We start from the raw sequence: 23,815 nt of genomic DNA, 5'->3' as shown, positions 1-23,815 counted from the left end.
GAGAGAGAGAGAGAGAGAGAGAGAGAGAGAGAGAGAGAGAGAGAGAGAAATAACTATAGAACAATTGATCATGAATTTCAGACAATGAGCCAAGTGATAATGCTTCCTATCATCTAGTAGCAATTTGTTATTACCTGACATACATACATACATACCACTAAATAAAATAATTGTGGTGGTTTGAAAATGCTTGACCCAGGAGTGACACTATTATGAGGTGTGGCCTTGTTGGAGGAAATTTGTCATTGTGGGTGTTAGCTTTAAGACCCTCTTCCTAGTTTCCTGAAAGCCAGTCTTCTCCTCTTGGCCTTCAGATGAAGATGTAGAACTCTCAGCTGCTCCTCCACCATGCCTGTCTGGACATTGCCATGTTTCTGCCTTGATGACAGTGGACTGAATTTCTGAACATATAAACCACCCCTGTTAAATATTATCCTTATGAGAGTGGACTTGGTCTGTTCACAGCAGTAAAACCCTAAGATAATAATAGATGTCATTAAAACGAAGATTTGGCCTGTGAGTGTAATTCAGTGGTAAAGTGCCTAGCAAGCATATTTGAGGCTGTGGATTTGATCCCTACCACTATAAAATGCAATCATAAAATTTCAGAGTGTTCTATAGAATATTTAAGATATCAGTTACTTGACATTGTTAAAGGAACTGTTATTACAATACATTACACCCGGCAGATGAAGTATCAGCTCCTGGGGTGTCATTTCATTATGCATTTTTGTTCTTTTTAGGGTTTCTCTTTCCTTTAGCAGTGAGTGTCCCATGAGGATCTTTCTCCTTGGCTCATAGTCTTCTCATTTACCTTTTAGTAAAACCTAGCTCCTCGATGTGGTGCAGGGTGTACGTCAAATGGCCATACACAACATGATTCATTATAGCAATACTTAGTGCACAGACTTTTGTCTTTTTGGTGGATGAAGACCTTTTTTTACTGCCAGTGTCTGAAAAGTCTTACTCTGTTATGTTGCAGAAAAATTACCAGACCTAATACACTTGATTGCTGATACTAACTAGAAAATCAGGAGGAACTGTGTCTTCTTGTCTAATCCCACGAGTCTCTCTTATTAGTGCTTATAGTTCTTGATTTTTCGTTTAATAGCAAATCACCACTGTTCCAAATAGAAGCCAATACATCTTTGAGTAGTTTATGTCTTCTGCTATCTTATGACTCACCTTGACCCTGTTTTTCTGAGTTGGGAAGTGATCCCTCTCACTCTTTAATTCATTTGCTCAAAAAGACAGTAATATTTTTGAAGCATGTGACTATGAACACTGGTGTTCAGGTGCATCCCAGCCTCTTCTCATCAGAGAATAGATCTGTCCAGGTACATGTATGTCCTGTTGAGAAAAAAATTCTGTTATAATTCTTTCTTTCCTGTATATTTATAATTGAAGACATCAAATACAGAACAACTGGTAGCACTGAAATCCCCTTAAGCGGTGGTTATGAGAGCTGCTCATTGAGGTGACTGAGAGTATACACAGAAAGATGAGCTTTTTATTTTTTTGCTAATGAGTATATTTAAATATACTTACTTAAAATTATACCCGACCATTTTGTGGTGGTGTAATGAGAATGGCTCCCATAGACAGATGTGACTATGTTCCTGATCTGCAGTTGGTGGGGATTGCTTTGGAAGGGTGAGGATTTGAGGTTTTGAAGGATACTAGCCATTTCCAGTGTTCTCTCTGTCCTGTCCTCTGCTTGCTAATCCAAAAAAGAATTGGCAGCTCCTCTGCTTCCCATGTTTTTGCTCTGCCTTCATGGCCTCTAGCCCACTAAAAGTATAAGCCAAATTAATTGTTTTCTTTTATAAGTTGCCTCTTATCATAGTATTTTTGTCATAGCTGTAGAAAAGTTAGACATGTCTTTTTTTTTTTTTTTTTTTTTTTTTGGTTTTTCAAGACAGGGTTTCTCTGTGTAGCCCTGGCTGTCCTGGAACTCACTCTGTAGACCAGGCTGGCCTGGAACTCATAGCTATAGAAAAGTAACTGAGTAACTGAGACAGATGACCTGCTTCTATATGAAACATTATATGTCTCTTTCACTTCATTTATTTCTCATGTGACTTGCTTTTTACATGAGAAACTAACCTAACAATCTTAAAATTATTTTCAACTAGAAATGTTTTTGAGGCTAGAGAAATGACCTTGCAATCTAAGAAATGTTAATTTGCTACCCAGAACCCACGGGAAGGTCAAAGGAGAGTACCCTTTATTGAGACTTGTTTTCTAACCTACATATGTGTGCTGTGGTGTGTGCACTCTTCCACACACAGATATAATAAAAAGGAGTCATCTCTTATCTGTGTCCTTTATTTGCTTTTACCCTTTGCATAAAGATAGGGACAATCCATGCAAAATTATTTATGCCCATTCATAGAAATGTACAGAATCTATCTAACCATCAAATGCAAATATTAGGATATGTGACTTCCATAAGTCAGTTTTAGAAAATATTAGAAATTTGCTGTCTTATGAAGAACCCAAAAAGATGATAAATATAACTTGTTTGTCAATGCCTCAAAGGAATTATATCAGTTTATTACATTTAAAAAGTCTTAATTCATCATAAAATTTAAATATTAGTATTACAAATTCATAAGGTCTATTATTGGATACTCTTTAGTTTCATAAATTTTCTTTGAAAGCATCTGAAATGTATATAAAAATTAAAATTTGTGCACTCTAGAAACAATGGCAGACTGAATTGATCACATTCTTGAAACATACTTTGAAAAAGATGTGAAGAGCTCAGAACAGCCGTTGAGCCCTATGTGAGACTCAAGGGTAGGTGTAGTTCTAGCCTATTCATCATGGGCTGTTTCTATATATTGTCTTGGGCTTCTGAAACCCCAAACTCCACTCCCGTGATACACTTCCTCCCAGAAGGCCATACCTACTCCCAACAAGAACACACCTCCTAATCGCACTCAAGTGGTGCCACATTCTAATGATCTGAGCCTCTGGAAGCCATTCCTAGTCAACCCACTTCACATGGAAATTCAGACCCCAGGTTAACATCACATATGTGTAGAACAAGACTATCCAAGTGTCCTTGGAAGGCAGATTGAGTGGTGCCCACTAGAGTGGTAGTGTTTGGTAAGTTACGTAGGTCCAGAAAAGAGAGAGCTCAGACAAACGTCTTTGCGCACTAGTTTACCTTTTGGAAATGGATAGCCCAGTGAGCCGCAGAGCAAATAGTGAAGCTGAGTCCAGAAGATCTCAGCAGCTTATCAGGGCGCAGGGAGGGAAGAACAGAATTTGGTAAGGGCAAGAGCCCAGAGAATAGGGCATCAGAATGCTAAGAGCCAGGGCAAAAGCTCAGTGAGGAGGAGGGGCCATCAGAATCCCAGCAGTAGGGCAAAAAGCAGAGTGGCCCCCTGAACCCTGACAGCATTGCACTGCTCTGTCCTTTGTCTTTTCTCTGCTATGAAGGCACCATTCTCCATATCACATTCCTCCTTCAAACATGAGTGGGGGCCGATGTGTTATGCATGAAGCAAGTGTTTTGCACTCTGTCACACAGGCTTGGGACTGTTTGTCACTCAGTGTGCCTGCTGAGTCATCACAGCTTAAATTCTGTGAAGTCTAGAATCTATAGAGATGAGTTTCCAGAGTATCTTCAGAACCTGGGCCTCACTCATGGAAGATGCAAAGCAAGAGTTCAATGACTGGACACAGTTGCATACATACCATATTAGCAATACACACTAACATCTTAATTGCTTTGTAATAAACTCTAAGCCAGTTTGGTTTCCATTTTTGCTATTTTTTGTATTAGAGAATACAGTGCTTTGCCAGTGTCCTAGTCTACTAGCATTTGCACTGACAAGGTTAAATCTAGGGAGTTTAGGTCTTAATTCTGCTTCTCATTTTCTGGACATAGTTGTGGTGCATATTTCTGATTGCAGTCAAAAAGTTCATACAGTAGCTTCCAGATATTTCATATTACTATGCTGATGAGTGTTTTAAGTTTCAGGATGATGTTCAAACTTAAGTTTCTGGGTTTTATTTTTGTTTCAAACTAACAAGACCTTACTCTGCCTTTGTCACCCTTTTTCTCTAGCTACTAGTATCTAACTTACAATGGGCACATTTTTTAGATTGTAAATTCAGGACATTTCCTTTGTGAAAGTCTGACCTTTAATTTCAGAACTCAAGTTATATTTGGGAGATTTGACCCCTTTCTGTTTGCTTGTTTGTTTCGTTCAATGTAGATCTTCACGTATTGTTATTTTTTTCTGATTGGAAATTTCAGATGTGTTCCAGAGTTTTAAGGATTTCTTGTGATTGTCATAACATAAAAAATTTAAAAGAGAATGATATTAAAACACAGCATGGTCATATCTTTTCTCACACATATTTTTATCCTATTTGTAACAGAAGAATAATTAGCTGTGGTAATGCACATTCTTTTAAGTCAGTTAAAAGAACAGAAACGAAATGTCATGTGAGTTACACTGCAATCTAGTCGTTGTCTTGCCCTGATGATCTGCCATCAAAGCACCCTGAACTTGGATGAGTGTGAGCACAGTTGCAAGCTGTATGCCTAGGGTGTATCATCAGTCTGTCAAGCTGACTGAAATTGCACTTTGGTCCCCGAGAAGTTGGCACACATACACACAAAAGACTGGGCAAAGCTCTCGAGGGCCATTGCTTTCTAATGTTTGGTTGAAACTGAGTGTGTCTATCTTCTGAAAGGCTACTTCCTCAGCATATTAATATATTTGCATAGAGTGGCTCTGTCCACACTCTGTAGAGATGGCAGGGCTCTTTGTTGTCTTGTCTCTTTAGCTACCTGGAGTCAAACACTCAGACTTGATACTAATTCCTGTCTGGTTGTGAGTAAATAGTTACAATCTTTTTTTTATGGATCTCATTAATTGGACAATTATGCAGTGTATTCATACCCATGAGAAGAGCCACTGGTTATTTGTAAAGAGTGTTTTTGGAAAGCATCATGTAGCTGACTCACTCCCTGCTTTGTTTTCTTCTCCTTAGCTCTGTACTGTTGGTAAGGAATTGTAGAAAATAATTTGTAGAATACTCCATGCAGAGCCTTTGCGTTCTCTTCACGTCAGGGCAGCGATCCCAGTGGATCGCAGGAAATAGCTGACTTCTAAAAAGGCTAGTTGGGGGTGGAACTCCCTTTATCTTATGAATTAAAACTAAAATATGAAGAATAATATATTCTATTTTACATATGACTTTGATTAATTATTTACTACTTACAACATTTTTATTGATCTCAATGTGTTCAGAAAAGAAGAAATGAAAATGTTGAGTGGTAATTAAAATCAGTAGTTTCTTTATTTAAAAAAAGTACTGGAGAACTTAAATTAACTAAGTTCCAGTTCAATCAAGACTGAATGTCTTTTAGGAAGCTAAGGCATCTTAGATCAAGGTAAATAAAAATTAGATTATCTAACAGCTTTCTAAGTACAGCTTCTGGAACACTGATGGGGCTTGCAAAGTCAGACGCCCAGACTTAGGTGCATAGGGGCTGCCCGTGTTGTGCTGTAAGAGCTGCAAGTAGTGGCACATGCTTGTAAGCCCAGCACTCAGGAGGTCACTGCTGGTCTAAAACAGTCTTCCTCTGAGCTTCTCAGGTGTGTGCTCCTATTGAACAGTGTGAAGTGAAGCACAGAAGAATTACAGAGGAAAATTCTCTGGCATAGAAGTTACTAGAAACTAAATCAATGAGAATATTTGGGAGAAATTGTCCATAAAATGAATTCTGTGTTATTTGGAAGAAGTTTTGCTTAATTTACTATAGAAGGAAAACTAACAAGAAAACCTTAAAGTCTAACCTTATAATTGTCTTTCACTTGAAAGCTGTCTTAGCTTCTCTGTGACAGGAGGATTGTGTGCTGTGATTCATTGTCACAGGTGTCTGTGTCAAGCCGTGGCTGTCTTCTTTGTGAAAGTGACAAGATCACTCATGTGTGGTATTCCAAGGCTGCTACCCAAGGGCTATCCAACAGCCAGAGTGAATTCAGAAGCTATGTCAGGCACGCTTGTTACCTAGAACACTGTTCCCACAGCTGTGTGAACCATCTTTGTTTGCAAATGTTTGTTACATCTGTCTCACTTCTTAGCAGAGAGTTCTGAACTCTGACTCAGTTTCCTTTAGTTTCTTTAGGATGCTATTTTATTTTCTCCAGCCATTTTATGTTCCTTGTTAGTTTTACTGGTTATACTAATATAGACAATGTTTTTCTTTCTTGTTACTTTTATATTTTTATATTTCTTTCTCATATTCTAGATAATTTCCCAGCGCTCTCTCCCTCTTAGCCCACTCTATTATATCTGACCCACTGGAATGCTTTACTTTCTTTATTGTTTTATTTGGGTTTTTGTTTGTTTCTTTTGTTTTTAATGTAAGTGGTCACTCAGAAGCCCAGGACAGCCTGGAGTTTACTTTGTAGCCCAGACTTTTCTCAAACCTATACTGGTCTTCCTGCCTCGGCCTTAGGGTAGCTTGAACCAGCATCCCAATGCTGTCACCATTTATGTTCAGTATCAGCCACAATATCTTCCTGGAAGCCTCTGTCTTCCTTGCAGTGGTTTATTATTTCACTATGATGTATGAACCTTTTGTGTTACCATATAAACATGTATTTATTGTCCCTTTAAAAAAAATTTTTTTTTTAAATCTCAGGTTTCTGTACTCCTTATTTTCTTTGCAAAGATTTTCCTCCTCCTGAGCAGTTGTTTATTTAACCAGATTTAATTTTCGATTTTTTGCTGATCTTTAATAGGAGCAACCTCACACCCTCACACACGATGTAAACTCGTGATTCTCAGATAAAGCATCCTCATAGATACTTTACATTCAGTGTTGGTTCTGTCTCGGGTGTCTCACAGGTCTAAGACCAGTCTGTATTCAGAGTGTAGCTTAGGGATTCGTGTACTGTATAGCCATCATGAATTCCAACATCAAATCCATACTTGCAATCAATTTCCTCTCAGTGAGCCAACTTTCCACTACCACCAGCTGTATGTAGGAGACAAAGCTCCATGTCATCTGTGTCCTGATCACCATTCAATCAAAACACAGCTTGTCAGGCTCCTTATTATCTAGGCCCTGGAACTGGATTAGCGTAAAAATTTGCTATACAGCTGTTAGACAGTTCTGACAGCATGCCCTTCTAGAGCTGACACAAGGCAACTTAGGCTGCGATTTCTGTGGCTTTTAGTTTCTTGCTCATTTCTACCAACCAAAGAGTGCCTTTCTTTTGAACTTGTTTTTATTATGTTTGTGTGTGGATGTATGTATTTAAAATAATGTACCTAATTCATAATTTCTGTGTTTTACATCAGCTCAGTGTGCCACATGTCCCAAGATAGAATTTCAATTAAACTTTGTATTTTAAGTGGTATTACCCATATATGTATAAATATGAAGTAGGCATATTATAAAAATATATTTTATAGAATAATATAATATATATATATATATAGTAAGTATATACTCATATAATTATAAAACTATAAGAAATGTAAACATTTATAGCCAATAAAATTGAAATAAACAACATTGGCGTAATAGTTTCAGTATGATTGTTTTGCTAACTAAATTGCTGTATCTAGCATGGACCTTATACTGAATTTCATGATGGTGGTGTGATTTTCTTTATATGTAGCCTTCTTTGAGGATTGTCTTTATACTGTGTGGTACACTAATTTGACTTTAACTTCATTACAGTTACACAGAAATTTCTATATATGTGACAGCTTGCTTGTGCTAAAATGGTCCCGACTTGATACCATCTTAACTGTAAACACAAAAGCACGTTGAAGTACTGGTGTCGTATAAGCATTATGATAAGGTGGACAGCCTTATTTTATGATCTTAGGTGATTACAAACAAGGAAAACGAGATTTTAGAAACATCCCATCAGGAATCTTGTGACCTCTCTCTGGAAATGAAATTGAGAACTCTGTGTTTCATGACGTACCACCAACCTTACATATTCACGGGAGACTGGTTCCAGCTCCTTTTCTCCTAATAGCCATGAGAGTCTGGATGGATGCTCAAGCACCTGACCATAAGTGCTTTCCTATTTGCATATAACTTTGCATAGCTGCTGTATAAGCCACATAGGCTGGAACAGAATTTCTTAGCATAGTGCAGTGCCATACATACAGTGTGACCATAGCTTAAGAAATTGTGTTCAGTGTAAAGTTCCTCAACACATGGAAAATAGGTGCAGTTTCAGTTTTTTACTAATATTTCTTTATTAATAATGCATTATCTGTAGGAACTGTGAGTCTGGCCTACTGGCTGCATTTGTCCCATGACTGCTGGAATTCAGAAGAGTGACTTCTGGAAATGTTGTGTGCCTCGCTGTGGCCTCATAGCGAGCGTGGGCCACCTTGTCTGCCCCTGTTGACTTATTTATTGTTTGTTTTTTTGAGTCTCATGTAATCCAGGCCTGTATCTTACAGGGTGGCTGAGATTTAACTTGACCTCCTGATCCTCTTGCCTAGACCTCCCCAGTTCTGGGATTACAAGTGTGCCACACACAGCTATCCTATTGCGTTTCTTTGGTTTTGGTCTTTTATATATATGTCCATATAGATGTGAATCTTTAACAAAATACATTTTGGGTATATTAGTATACTTTAAAATTATTTTCCTCATTTGCTATCTTTAGTTACTTAATTTTGAGGCAGAGTCATATATATCCTATGTTGGCCTGGAACTCTGTGTATAAACCCAGGTGCCGGGATTATGGGCACCCACCACATTACTTGTTTTAGATTCATTATTCCATTAAATTTGGGGGGTCATGGTGTATAGTTTTCTATGTGATCTTAAAACTAACATCTGGGTTCCATTTATTTTCATTTTTATTCTGTGTCGAAAATAAATGTGTTCAACTTTCAGAAATTGACAGATTTTTCTGAAAGGTGTTGTAGTCTTAAATATCCCCCAACACTATAAAAGAAGTAACTCTAGATAGTTCTTGCCAGCATTTATTTTTGCCTGTCTGTCTATCTGCCTGTGTCTATGTCTCTATCTGTGTGTGACTGTGCGTGTGTATCTAATTTAGTCTAAGGCATATTTCACGAATATACATTGGTATTTCCTGAGTGTTTTCTTTTAATCTCCCCAACACTTGATTGTGATGAGCATTACTGAGTTCTCCACAGTTGATTATAGTCTTCTGTCATATGCCCCTCACTTTAAAGTGTATTATATTTTTGGTATTTGGTCTTTGTTTTGGATTGGTTTTGGTTTTTGGTTTTTGTTTGTCATTGTTGCTGAGTTATAAGATTAATGGTATATTCTTACTTAGTCTAGATTCTTTATCCCTATTTTTATTTTTCTTAGCTAGACCATTATTAACAGAAGGCTTTCTGTTAGGTTTAGCATATCAATTTTAAATTTAATCATTAGGATATCTATGCTATAAAAAATATTTCCTTACTACTTATAACAACAGGTAAAGCTTTTTTTCTATAATTTTTCTAAATTTACAGTTTTAACTTTGTTCTTATCTATGATTACATAAAAACCTTGTTTTATTTGGTATGTCAAAATTGTTAGGTTCATGTTTAGTTCTATGGATACCTTCTTGTTCACCTGCTTATGTTGAGAGGGATGGATACATATCTGATTCAAGTACAATGAAAAAGAAGTATGAAGATGTTATAATGAAACCCATTGCTTAATTAATTAAAAGGGAGAAATGCTAATGTTAGAGAGTCCTTTGGGCTTCACAACATTGCCATTGCCATTTCTAGGGTGTTTATCCTAACTAACCGTCATGCACCATCTGGGGGATATCAGTGTATTTACCTCACTTCCGTATTTTTCCATCCCACTCACCATTATGCTTGATGTGTCAGTCCTAGTGTATTCTGTAATGGTGGTCTGTTGCTGTCTATTCCTTCTTGTGTTTTCAAGCATGATTTACTGGACTGTTGTTTCATTTGAAGGTCTTGGGAGCTGGGAGTTTTATATTTTAGAATGCTTATAGGAAGTGATACTCATGTGTTAGGTGTGAAGATATTTCTTATTAATATATGACAATTCTCTTTCTTCCCTTATATTATTACCCAGTATTTTATGTGCTAGTTCTACCACTTAGCTTTATGATTTGCCTTCATCTTTGGTCAAGGGTATTTCAACAAGATACATTTAGCTACTTAGTTTTATCTAAGTATCAAAAGTATTATTTGTTTTAATGGAAATGTTTATTTTCCATTTCTATTCACATTTACATTACCTGTGTTGTTCTCGTATTTTAGATCAAGAACACTGTTATCTCCTCAATAGTTACTAGCATCTACATTTGGTTTAGGCAGTTGGTAAACTTATCCCCCTCTTGTTCACTGCCTCCCACAGTCCTCCCCTCTTCTCCTCTTCTCTCCTTCTTCACTGGGCATCCGCCATCCACCACCCCCTGCTGCTTCCTCTCTAACCAAGGCCAGACAAGGCAGCCCATCAAGTAGAACATAGGCCATAGACAGACAACAGCTTTTGGGACAGCCTCAGCTCCAGTTGTTCAGGACCCACATGAAAGTCAAGCCGCACATCTGCTACGTATGTGTGGGAAGGCCTAGGTCCACCCCGTGTATGTTCTTCTTCTTTTTTTTTTTAAATTATTTTATTAGATATTTTCTTCATTTACATTTCAAATGCTATCACAAATGTCCCCTAAACCCTCCCCCGCTCTGCTCCCCTACCCACCCACTCCCACTTCTTGGCCCTGGCATTCTCCTGTACTGGGGCATATAAAGTTTGCAAGACCAAGGGGTCTCTCTTCCCAATGATGGCCGACTAGGCCATCTTCTGCTATATATGCAGCTAGAGACACGAGCTCTGGGGGTACTGATTAGTTCATATTGTTGTTCCACCTATAGGGTTGCAGACCCTTCAGCTCCTTGGGTAATTTCTCTAGCTCCTCCATTGGGGGCTCTGTGTTCTATAGATGACTGTGGGAATCCACTTCTATATTTGCCAGGCACTGGCATAGCCTCACAAGACATAGCTATATCAGGGTCCTTTCAGCAAAATCTTGCTGGCATATGCAATAGTGTCTGCATTTGGTGGCTGATTATGGGATGGACCCTATGTTCTTTGGCTGGTGGTTCAGGCTCTGAGAGCTTCAAGGGTCCAGGTTAGTTGAATCTGTTGGTCTGCCTATGAAGTTTCTATCCTTTTCTGGACCTACAATTCTCTTATTCTTCCATTTGAATTCTGTCCACTATTTGGCTGTGTGTACGCCTGTATCTGTATAGGATGTGCAACTCAAATTCTGGGGAAGTCACCTTTTAGTTTCCCTTCTCCATAAATGCAATGATAGACAGACCAAGAGCATTGCTGTTAACCTCCTGGGCACTTCTGCATTTGGTCAGGTTGGCGGTCAAGGTCATCCAGCACACTCCCTTCCCTGGCCACAGATGTGTAAGATCTTCACTGACTTATTCCAGGTAGAATATCTTGGCAGTGATGCTCAGCTTGATTTGCCCTTCACCTTTCAATTCAGCATGCTTAGATAAGGAAGAAGCCTAGTAGATGGGAATAAAGGAAACAATCCTATGATGAAAGAGGAGAAACAGTGAAGTATATAGACCTGCCATGCTTCTGGTTATTGGGATCATCCAGAACTGTGTATGAATAGTAGAGTGCCTTTGAAGCATGTCTCTTGTTCCATATTCAGAATTCTGGGCAAATTTTCTTCCATTGAGCTTCTGGCTTTGTCTCTGGTTTCATTGGTCTTCATTTTGAAGCTTTTTGTCCTTTTCTGGGTCTATGCTTTTGGAAGTACTGGAGGATAGTTGTTTTGAAAGGACTATTAGTGAGATAGATGGCTGGTTAGTGTTGATTTCACTGGCTATTGGTTTCATTACACTTTACCTAGTTGTGTGGTATCAAATTCCTAGTGAACAAGGCAGTCTTTTTGGTTTTCTACTCTCTAACTTTTGACATGTTCTGAAGCCTTTGTACCAGGCCCAAAGGAGCCCCCTTTATAGCTTCCTCCTCAAGCTATTCAGAAGGGAAAATGAGAGGAGTGCAGGGAATATGCATGCTTATTTGAGATATAAATGACTTATGAATATTTTTCTGCCCAAACAGTGATTTTTGCATTTCTGTTTCCTATAATCTAATGAACTCAAGAATGAATTTCTTAGTACCAGAAGGTTATGATGAGCTGACTTCATGCTAACATTTTATGTTGTATTTTTCTATACCTATGTTTTAATGAGGTGTGGATTATTTAATTCTGCCTGGGAAGCTCAAGCAATTTCACTTTAAATTTTCCTTAAACTGTGGGTGATTATTATTTAAGTTGTAAGAGTGTCTTGTAACAAAGTTGCTACCCCCTCCTCCTGTTGTGGGCTGAACAGCTCTGGATTCCATTTTCATTCATATACACAGTCAAGACTGGCATTGTTGTCCCTGTTTACTTGTGAGGAAGCTGTGTCTAACCAAGATTAACTAATGCTATTAAGGTTACATGAGTGAATGGCCAAGATTTGATCCAAGGTTGATGTGAACCAGACAAAGTCTAGCTTCTCTTCAGGCCTGTCTTATTTTACTACTGATTCTCATAAATGGACATGCTGTTCATGTACTTTTCTCCCATGGTGAAATTAATTAAAAATCTGGTTAAATTCACATAAGGATTTTTAAATGAGTTTCCTGTGAGAGTCTTCTCAAAGTTTTAGGAATTCTGAAATGAAGCATTTGTTATTGGCAGAGAATAAGAAGCAAAACACCTACAGGATGCATTAGCTCAAGAAAGCAAGAAGGCAGGCGACTAATGAGGTGTTTGGGAGGGACAGTACTCTTACTTAGGGACTGACAGTTAGGAACTGAGTAATAAGTCTGCATTGGAATTAAAGGGACTGGCTGGCAGACAGGCAGGCGTCGGCACCATTGTATTTTGTAAACTTTCTCCTATGGCTGTAGTGTGTTTTTTCCAAACCCACTTAATTTTTTATGAGGTTTGTAAAGGTCTTGAATAAACAATTGGGATTATACAGGTTTTCCTGCAAGCTTTGGTTAATATTTTAATATGCTCTGTTTTGTCACTTTATTAAATAGCTTATTGGAAAGTTTGAACGAGGGGTTTCCTTTTTCCTCCCTTTTCCCATGTTCTAGTAGTTAAAAATCAAATTTCCAACTCAGATTTGGGTTTTAGAGGATTTCTCTTTTATTTGGAACTCTTGTATCTGCTGGTCACCCTTGAGTTGCTATCTGGCATCTGGGAGTCCTCCACTTAAAACACACTTTTAAGTGAAATTACAGTCCAGAGGGTGTGTCTTGAAAATGAGCTCATGATTGTAAATGTATGGAGAAAAAGGCATGGAGAAAGGGCAGGGGGAATTGGATAGGGTCAGAGAACAGGAACCAGTAGAACCTTGGAGATTACCTCATCATGACCTTTTGCTCATTAATATTTGAGTCTGATTTGTTGACATCTAGGTTGCCGTCTGGACAGAGACTGAATACCTTCAAAAACATTTCTGTGTTAATGGGCAGGCTGAATGAAAATGACCTGTAACCTGAACAGGGGTTATGGAGAGAGAAAGGAAGTTTTTGTGTTTTGCTGGGAGGACTTGTTCTGTGGGAGCCCAGAGTGCAGGAATTGTTGTTCTTTGTAGACTACTGTGTGGTGCTTTCATTTTGACTTGTGAGTCAGTTCAGACAATGACCATTTGCTGTGCTGGGAATGTGCTTAGGCTTGCTCAGCAGTCCCCACCGCTCCTGTGAAGCTTCTGTAACTATTTTAGCCTTGTAGCCCTTTCTTCTAAGATCAGATAGGGCTTAGAGTTTACTCTGCTCAATTTAGCATTTAATTGCTTGCTTCCCTTGATTTGCTTCAGAAGGAAGTGCTCTCTCACTGTTTCCCCCACAGACAGAATTACTTGGTTTAAAAGTAGAAATTTCTGTAGAAGGCATGAGCAATAAAATATTTTAAATCCATAAAACATTTTAAGCACATATAACTAGTGCTATATTTAGCACCACAGGAATATTAATTATAAATGTATTGTACTTGCTGAGCATTTAGTGCAAGTGAGGAACTGTGCTGGAAGTAGCATTGATTTTTTTTTTAACCCAACCATTAAAATACTCTTGTTTGCACATGGTAAAATGGAGAGGATGGCAAAAGCCAGTGTTCTAGGGCATGTTTATATATATGCACTCATTAGTGGTTCACTCTTCATCTTTTACTGTCAATTTTAGTTCAAAAGGCACATAGAATTTTTATGAAAGTATAAATGTTTGCCAAGTGGTGATGGAAAGTACTGAGTGTTTTAGACTCAGAACCAGGAAAGTCTTAGCTGGGAATGCTTTCTTTAAAGGACACCTACACAGCTGACTCCCACCTCTGATTTGATTAAACTGATAAATTTAAAAGATTCTGCACCAAATGTGGTGCTACATGCTGTAATGCCAACAAGCAGGAGACTGAAGTAGGAGGCTGATTAGTTTGGAGGCCAGTCTGGGCTGTGTAGTGAGACAGTGCTGTCAGGTTAGACCCTGTGTAATGCTGTGCGCCTACAATCCTAATGCACAGAAGGCTGAGGCAGAGACGTTGATACAAGTTTGAGGCCAGCTTGGGCTACCGAGTAAGAATCTGTCTTAAAAAAACAAACAAACAAACAAACAAAATGAACATTTTTAAAAGAAAAAAAAAGATTCTTTTAAGGTACTGGCTGTGTAGCACTGATGTTAGACTTATCATCTAATTACAGATATTGTAAATTTTTTGAGAAAATATGAAATCATAACATTGCCTAGTGAGCGAGGTACTTCAGACAAACTGTTGTGATATCAGTAGGTTTATGATTAAATAAGCAGAATACTGAAGAAGTGAAAAAAGAGGAAGAACTGTCCAAGAAACCCTTCATTTAGTTACTCTTGGTCATTGGCTAGTTGTTAAGCTTTACAGGCAGATAGACAGTATGGGGACTTGGAAGCAAAACCCTGCTGGAGGCTGAGAACTGACAGATATTCCAGAAGTTGACAGACAGATATACAGAGGATTATGTCCCTGGAGAGCTGGTGAACACTATGCTGTTTAGCTGAAATGCCAGCAGGGCCATGCACAGAAACTAACAACAAGGCCCTAAGACTAAAGGCAGGATGAGCATAGATAACTAAGACAATCTACCTATCTAGCTGCTTTCTAGAATAAATTTCCAAACTCTGTTGAGGCTGAGAAATTAATCTAGAGACTGTATAACATCTCACCTGCAGAGCACATGTACAAACCAAGATTTTCTAAAATGCTAATAAGAAGGAAAAACTAACTAACTAAGGAAAAAGGAAATTTGTAGAGAATAGTTGAAAGGTCTAAGATGTGTTTTATTCACCTGATGAGAACTTCCTAACAAACTTAGCCTAAGTGATCAACAGGAGTTGACAATTCATTCAACACATTGAACCCCAGTTCAGCATAGCATGCTGTTGGCTCTTGATAGCCTCTGTCTGTGCATAGCCATTGTCACTGCTATCCAGCATCATAAGAGGACCATATCACATATCACAATTCCTTAAGAAGATCAAGATTTCAACTATGATTTCTATTGAGTACATCAAAGAAAAAAACCCAACATGCAACTGACTGAGTCTGCATGGGACTGTCTACTCTCTGTTCCAGGAAAGAGAGATGGCAGTACAAAAGCATCACTTAAGGAAGGTGATACACAAAGTTCCTCTGTAGTACAGATGATTCTGCTAGCTCCTTGAGACACGTGTAGTACATTGAAAAACCTGTTTTTGTAGGTAAATAATAGTGAAGTTGCTGATGCTAAATGTAGAGAAAAAGAAATCTTAATGGAGTTGTGATGTAGCTCAGTTGGTAGAATGGTCACCAAGCCCTGGGTTCATTTCTAGCATGACCTAAAGTGTGGTATATTACATGCCTTTGATCCCAATATTTAGACAATAGAGACATGAAGATCAAGAGTTCAAGACCACTCCTCAGCTTCATAGCTAGTTTGAGGTCAGCCTAGTCTACGTGAATCCCTGTGTTTTAAAACCTGGTAAAGAACAAAGTCACATTGAGTGGATAGTAAGAATGATAGTAGAATTCTTATAGATGTGCTAGAGCTGGAGGACAACAGAAACTTTAGAAATTTTAGAATAAAAATAAGATTATCCCTTCATAGTTATCAATATATACTTAGCATAAATATAATACAGAAAAAAAGTTGCCAGTTGTTAGCCATGATGATGTAATTAGTACCAGTCTAGACCTTGTGTTCTGGACTGGATACTTTCTGTTAGACAGCCAAGAGTGCAGGGTGGTGATCCCAGAGAAATTAGATAATTAGAACCCTACAATCTCCTGCTGGAGAACCTGGAAGAATGGCACTGCTATTGGCCTAGGAAGACCATGGCTGGAGCTTAGAACAAAGTGACTGCTGTGTTCATGAAAGTGGTTTAATGTTGAAGATGCCATCTTGAGCAATAGAGTGAGAAGTGAGCACAGGGATTCCTGGGAAGTTATGCCTATTTTTTCACATGTGAATTGGAATATATGAGATCAGGCAAACAAGATAATATAAGCAGATACAAAGCAACCAATGTGTAGAAGATAAGCAGTTACCAGGATTCACAAAGAGGCGAGGTCTTCAGACGCAGCTTTCCTCAAAACCTTCAGTAAAGACACCAAAAGGCTTAACCTAAGTTAAGCCTTGGCCTAAGATGCTTCTATATCAGAGATGATTCCAGCCTTCATATTCATATGCTGTGAGAAAGAAGAGGTGATAGCTTCCTGTTTAAGGAGAGAACTTAAATGTATAGTCCAATAGAATCACATTCCATGACAGGCTTTGACTGGATCCATAATTAAGAAGTATGGTGTAGGGATGGCCAAAGGTTGGCATACAGAGGAAGCCCGTTGTTTCTGCTCCTGCACTTGTCATAACCACATTTCTTTTCTTTCTTCTTTTTTTTCTTTTTCTTTTTTCTCATTGTGGTGCTGGACATGGATCCCAAGGCCTCAAACACCATTAGACAAGTGGTCTATCACTCAGCCATACCCCAGCCCCTCAGAACAGAGTTTATAGTGTACAAAAGAATAAACTAATACTAATAATGGCCACTTTTGGTGCAAAGTAGGATGGTAACTAATGATGCCATCCAGGAGCATAAACTGTGGTTTTAGTATTAGTGAATATATAAGTGCTTTGGACGCTTTATAAAGATAGTTAAACATTAATTTAAAATCTATTATTTAAATTAGTTTAGAATATATTTATAAATCTCATTGTTTTGTAAGAAAACAAAATTCACTTTTATAATGACATTTTAGAGGTTTTTTTTTGCTTTGAGTTTACTGACAAGTCATAGAGCAATAAGTACTGGTTTGTATCTAGAGACTATTGCTAAAATTTATAAAGATCTTTTTGGAAGATTTTTTCATATTTGTTTCCTCTTAATATTCTTTCTCAGTTTACTTAACATTTTGGAATATTTCATCTCTACTGTTAATTTTAAAATAATATGCCTCTTAGCTCCATAGTTGAGTTTTGTGAATATAGCTTACTGTTTTAATTACCATGACTGGTAGGATTAAACCAGTATTTAATGTAATTGTTGTTAACCTATGTATTCTTCCAAGGCTATAAGATGTGCAAGTATCATGATAGAGAACCTTAAAGAAATCCTAATTGAAAAATAGAATAAGTTATTGAAACTTTCATATCTAGGGATGTCCACAAGGTACAGTGCTTGCTTAGAGTACACAAAGACCTCAGGTTGACCCCAGTACCACATAACTTAGGCATGGTAGTACCCACCTACAACATCCACATTTTGGAGGTTGAGACAGTAAGATCAAGACTATTCTTGGCTATATAGCAAGTCTGAAGCCATCCTGGGATAGTGTGATTCTGTCATAAATACATAAAATAAACAAATTAATAAGTAGATTTAGGTAGCATGTGGTTTTAACCCATTAACTTTGTGGTTTACATGTTTGTATTTCAGGGAAAGGTGGCCCAGACAGCGTGTATGTCAGCTTGCAAGCATTTAGCCACATCCTTGATGCAACTTTTGCTAGAAGCAGAAGTACGGCAGCTCACTTTGGGAGCATTACAGCAGTTCAACCTGGATGTCAGAGAATGTGAACGTAAGTCTGTGAACCTTCTTTGCTTACTTGTTTTATAAACTTGCATTGTCTTTGATGTGAAAGAAACACTGAACACTTTTAGGCCTGTTGAATCAGTGTTCCTCATAGAATCAGAAAATATCTGGATGGGAAATTTATCTTGCAGGACATTTTATTTTTATTTTTATATTGATGTTTTAAAATATGTTTTAATTGATATATAATTATATCTCCTTTCCCCTTCCTTTTCTTCCTCCAGCCCCTCCCATTTACCTTCCATTCAACCCCTTCTATGACACCTGCAACTTACAAGTTGATAGCCTCTTTTTAAATTATTGTGTATATATATAAATGTGTGTGTGTGTATGTGTGTGTGTAAATACAATCTGCTGTGTCTATATTTTTGTTGGTGGTATTTATATGATTTCAGAGCTTCCCACACTGTACTGACCAACCAATAAGGGAGCTCACCCCTAGGAGAGGCTAATTCTTCTCCCAACAATCGCTGTGGCCTGTAGTTCACTATATAGAAGTGTGATTCCATGAGTTGTTCCCCATTCCTTCCTAATGTGGCCATTTGATATTACTATTGTGTTTTTCTTATTTAGCTTTCTCTAGGAGAAAATTTCACAGCAGACCCCTTGGTATTTTGCCTCTTGCTATCCTCTGGTCCTTCTCCTCCATGTTCCCTGAGGCATAGATGTATAAACAGTAGTATAGGTGTATCCCTTTTGGCTGTGCTGCCATGATCTGTTTTGATCATTATATCCAGCTATGGTTTTCTGCAATGGTCTCCATTTGCTGTATAGAGAGGCTTCTTGAAGAAAATTGGTAGATACCTTTATCTGAGGTCTAAGGATAAGATTTAGAGCCGGGCATGGTAGTGCACACCTTTAATTCCAGCACTTGGGAGGCAGATTTCTGAGTTCTAGGCCAGCCTGGTCTATAGAGTGAGTTCCAGGACAGCCAGGACTACACAGAGAAACCCTGTCTGTTTAGAGTGTAGTATGCCGTCTACAAAGAAGCAGCAGAAGTTTCTTTTCTAATGTCATTGACCTTACTGACCAGGTTATTTATCTTCTTTGACATATAGAACATTTTAATAATTGCTATTCAAATAGTTCCTATATCTACATGTTTTTCAGCATTATTCCTTGGTTAATTTTTCCCTCTGGTTCTGAGTTACGTTTTTTAATGCTTTGCATCTTTATCATTATTTACTGAATTCCTGAGATTTTAAATTTCTCCTTGTTTGGTGTTTTAATTTTAAAAGATTAAAATTACATGTAAGTCACATGGAATTGGTCATATACAGTCAAGGGGTGCTCTTAAGCATTCATACAGTCTATAGCAGCCTTTTCTCTCAGTGCAATAAGCACAATTCCAAAGCAAATACCTTTGAAGGGTTGAGGCAAACATGCTAGAGAGTGGAAGGCCTTCTCTCCTGCTTTTTGGAAACAGTAGGTACAACTGGACATACACAAATTATTATGTTTATTCATTGTCGCTCTTTTCTCCACTTGGGAAATTCCTTTCAATAAACACATACTTTAGTACTGAAATGTCCACCATAAACTCATGTTTTATTCTTCCTCAGATGGTGATGCTATCCTTTGAGACACTGAACTTGATGCTTGTAGATCACTAGGGGCAGGCTTTAAAGATTTTAGGGTGACTGTTGACTTCTGTATTGTCCTGCATTCTGGTCTCCTATGAACTGAGGAGGCTCTGCACATGCTTCTGTTGTTGTGAATGCTACCATGCTTTTCCCAGTAGGCAGGGTGGAAACTGAAACCTCAGATAAATTATATCTCCCTTAAATTGGTTGAGTCAGATGTTTTAGTCACAACAGTACATTACCAAGTGTCCAGTGAGATATTTGTGATTTTCAGCATCTACTCTGTTTTTTTTTTTCTGTCTAGTGACTTGGATTTCCATCACTGTTTTGTTTTGTTTAAATGAAGGTTAAAATCCTTGACTATTGGTTATATTTCCTCAAGTGGTGATTTGGAACCCAGTGCCTTGCCTATGCTAGGCAAGTGCTGTAGTACTAAGCTAGCCCCATCTCTCAAGCCTTTAATTACTTCATGTGCTTTAGATTCCCTAAACATTTTCTGTAATAAAGATATATGTATCATTTGTATTATGAAAAAAATTATCTCTAAAAAATCTTGGAGAGATATTTATATGAGTCTGCTACTATATACACCATAGATTAATGGGCAGAAGAACACTCATTCCAATGTTATTAAAAAATAAGCAAGACAATCAGACATCTAGAGAATGGAGTGAGAAACTAGAAAAGAGACAGTTCCTGAAGAACGGTCATCCTCAGAGAAAGATAAAGATCTATAAGAATTTACTAAGGACAGACAGATTCCAAGTCATTCTGTAAAGCAATGAAAGAAAGGGCACCTACACAGGGTTGCTAAGTTGAAAACACACAGACTAGTCCAGGAGGCATGGCCACGGGTCTTGAAAACTCAGGGATTGCTTAGTGGATAAAGTACTTACCATGAGAGTATGAGGACCCAATTTGAACCCTGGCAACCCCAGTAAAAGCCAGGCACAGCACCATGGATCTGTAATCCCAGATCTCCAACAGCAAAACTGAAGTCAGAGAAGGAGAATCCTCAGAATCTGGGAAACAGTTACTTTGGCATGTGGAGTTGTCAGGAGACCCCATCTCAAAAAAGAATTAGAAAGTGAGAACTGACACCTGAGATTGTCCTTTGACCTCCACATATACACCATGGTACACATGTGACTACACTTACACATGAATATGCACGTGTGTACATATATATCGTGCAGTTTCTTAAAAGTAAAACCATTGCTTTACTTTCTTACATTTCAGAAACAGGTATAATTCTGAAGATTTCATGCAAGTATGCTAATACTCAGTAGTGAAAAGCTCTTCCTAGAAGGTACCTAGTAGATGTTTTTCTATCTAATTATCCAAAATTCATTCACATAATTCATGTCTTAACCAGTTATTTGCTAGAAGTATAGAAGCATGCCCACCGGCTATATTAATCATAATTGATTACTGAAGCCAAGAACAAAGCCATCTTCTTGAGTTGAAGAAAGAGGGAGTATTCTTTGTGTTAGGAGGAAAAGAGAGAAGAGGCTTAAGTTAGACTCCCGTCAGTTTCACAGGGAGGGAAGGCATGATGAGTGATAGGCAATGATTGATGGACTCTGTCATTGTGTTTCCATAGAGCTAAGAGGCACAGCAAATGGGGGGAGAAACAGGGGAGCATAAGACTGAGAAGAAGAGAAATGTACTGGCAGGAATAGTACAGAGTGAAAAAAATGTCACATTTAGAATCTTATCCTCAAGTAGTTTGTATTTAGATGAATTAACGACTTTTTGTGGGATCTTCAGGTGAGTCCACTCCTCAGTGAAGGGGCAATTCTCCATCAAGAGTCAGAATGCAGAGATCATCCTCTTAAGGGGTGGGAGCACACTGATGTGTTAACTATGTCCAAGGAGTTTCCAGTTCTCAAGAGCCAGTATTTTGGCAGGAAGGCCATGTCATATTGGAGTAGCTTCAGAGTTAATTAAGGTGCAGGACCTGACTGTTCTGCTAATAAAACTAGTATCAACATTCAACTTGACTACTTGTGAGAGTTTGAATGAGAATCATCGCCATAGGCTGATGGTTGAATACTTGGTCCCCATTTGGTGGAACTGTTTGGGAATGATTAGGAGGTATGGCATTGTTGGTGGAAGTGTGTCGGGGTGAGTTTAGACGTTTCAAAACCCCTTGCCATTCCCATTTAGCCCTCCCTAGCTGGTGATTGAGGATCAAGATATAAACAGTCAGCCACTGGCCCAGCACCACGCCTGCCTGCCTGCCTGCCATGTTTTTAGCCATCATGTTGATGGACTCTAGTTAACCTTTGGAAACTGAAAGTCCCAAGTCCCTTTCTTCTATAAGTTACACTGGTTATATTGTCTTATCACACCAATAGGAAAGTAACCAAGACACTATTGAAGGGCCAGACAGTTTTACTGAAACTTAGTATCAGCATTTACCTGGAGACTAACCATTGCATGGCCTGACACCCTAGTAATACACCCAGCATCCATCATGAAAATCTCTTCTATGTATTGAAGAGCCCCTGAGCTTCACTGATTGAGGATTTAACATTTCATTTCTGACTGGCAGTAATTTATCTGTCAAGAAAACTTTCCATGGACATTTATTTCAGTTAAAAAGAAATTCTATTCTGTGCCTTTCCCTATACCACCCCCTTCATTTTTTACTTTGGATGCTCAATGGTCTATAAAAAATCTTAAAGAATTGATACATAAAATTCAAATAGTTAGACAGAGGCGTATAAAAGCAGCCCAGTGACAAGTTAATTAGCACTTACATCTTCCTACCCACTGGTTTATGTGTGAGATAGTTTTTGCTTTTTGTCTGTGAGTCCTTGCAGGAAGTGTCTAAGTCCTGAAAGAAAATGTGGACATGATGTAATGTGAGTATGTACCGAGGACTCTTATTTTTCCAATTTTTTATTAGATATTTTCCTCATTTACATTTCAAATGCTATCCCAAAAGTCCCCTATACTCTCCCCCAACATTGCTCCCCTACCCACCCACTCCCATTTCTTGGCCATGGCGTTCCCCTATACTGGGGCATATAAAGTTTGCAAGACCAAGGGGTCTCTCTTCCCAATGATGGCCGACTAGGCTATCTTCTGCTACATATGCAGCTAGAGACACGAGCTCTGGAGGTACTGGTCAGTTCATATTGTTGTTCCACCTATAGGGTTGCAGACCCCTTCAGCTCCTTGGGTACTTTCTCTAGCTCCTCCATTGGGGGCCCTGTGTTCCATCCAGTAGATGACTGTGAGCATATACCTCTGTATTTTCCAGGCACTGCATAGCCTCACGCGAGACAGCTGTATCAGGGTCCTTTCAGTAAAATCTTGCTGGCATATGCAATAGTGTCTGCGTTTGGTGGCTGAATATGGGATGGATCCCCAGGTAGGGTAGTCTCTGGATGGTCTATCCTTTCGTCTTAGCTCCAAACTTTGTCTCACTTTTTCCAGCAAGGCTCAACGGCTTTCCTTATCAGTGCTCCAACAGGAGAGCCACAACACAGTCTCCAGCACTGAGATCTGAGATGTGGTATTAGAAGTTAATTCAGTTACCTGTCCATTTATTCAACAGAATATATGTGAAGCTCCAGCTCTGCAAAGTACTGTGCTGGACACTGGCTGAGAGCAGATGTAGTACACTTCAGAGATGATGGTAAATAGATTAGATTTGTGTTTCCAGAAGGAACTTTGATATTCCAAGAAGTTGAAAGTAGTCCAAAGGCTATTTTAACTCCTAGTGGAGGGGATTTGGGTCTGAACTAATAGCTTATTTAACCTCCCTGAGCAGTATCCTAGAAATACAAAATTCCTGTATGTTCTCATACAAAGTCAAGTGGATAGATGTAAAACTATTGAAGTGATTTGGTTTTTCTCTTTTACAATGATCATTTCCTTATCTATATGTCTATATATTTTATTTTCCATTTTTCTGTTGTGTATTCAACTTCCTAAATTATTTAACGATTAAAAAATCAAAAACATTTTTTCCCTGTGCCCATATCTTCAAGGTTTTTCCCCACTTTCTCCTCTATCAATTTCAGTGTCTCTGGTTTTATGTGGAGGTCTTTGATCCACTTAGACTTGAGCTTTGTACAAGGAG

At 38.4% G+C, this 23,815-nt stretch overlaps 1 protein-coding gene across 1 annotated transcript in view; it reads left to right on the top strand.

Moving 5' to 3' along the window:
• Nucleotides 1-23,815, top strand: part of Exoc6b (exocyst complex component 6B) — a 425,980-nt gene that overhangs the window by 259,037 nt on the left and 143,128 nt on the right. The window contains exon 19 of the mRNA XM_021190223.1: nt 17,981-18,122. Within this exon, the coding sequence (XP_021045882.1) occupies nt 17,981-18,122 (142 nt within the window). The remainder of the gene's footprint in view (nt 1-17,980; nt 18,123-23,815) is intronic.

The sequence above is a fragment of the Mus pahari genome, chromosome 2 (assembly GCF_900095145.1).
Source record: "Mus pahari chromosome 2, PAHARI_EIJ_v1.1, whole genome shotgun sequence".
NCBI lineage: Eukaryota > Metazoa > Chordata > Mammalia > Rodentia > Muridae > Mus > Mus pahari.
Note: the sequence above shows the minus strand (reverse complement) of the source record. Positions and strands in the feature narration are given on the sequence as shown.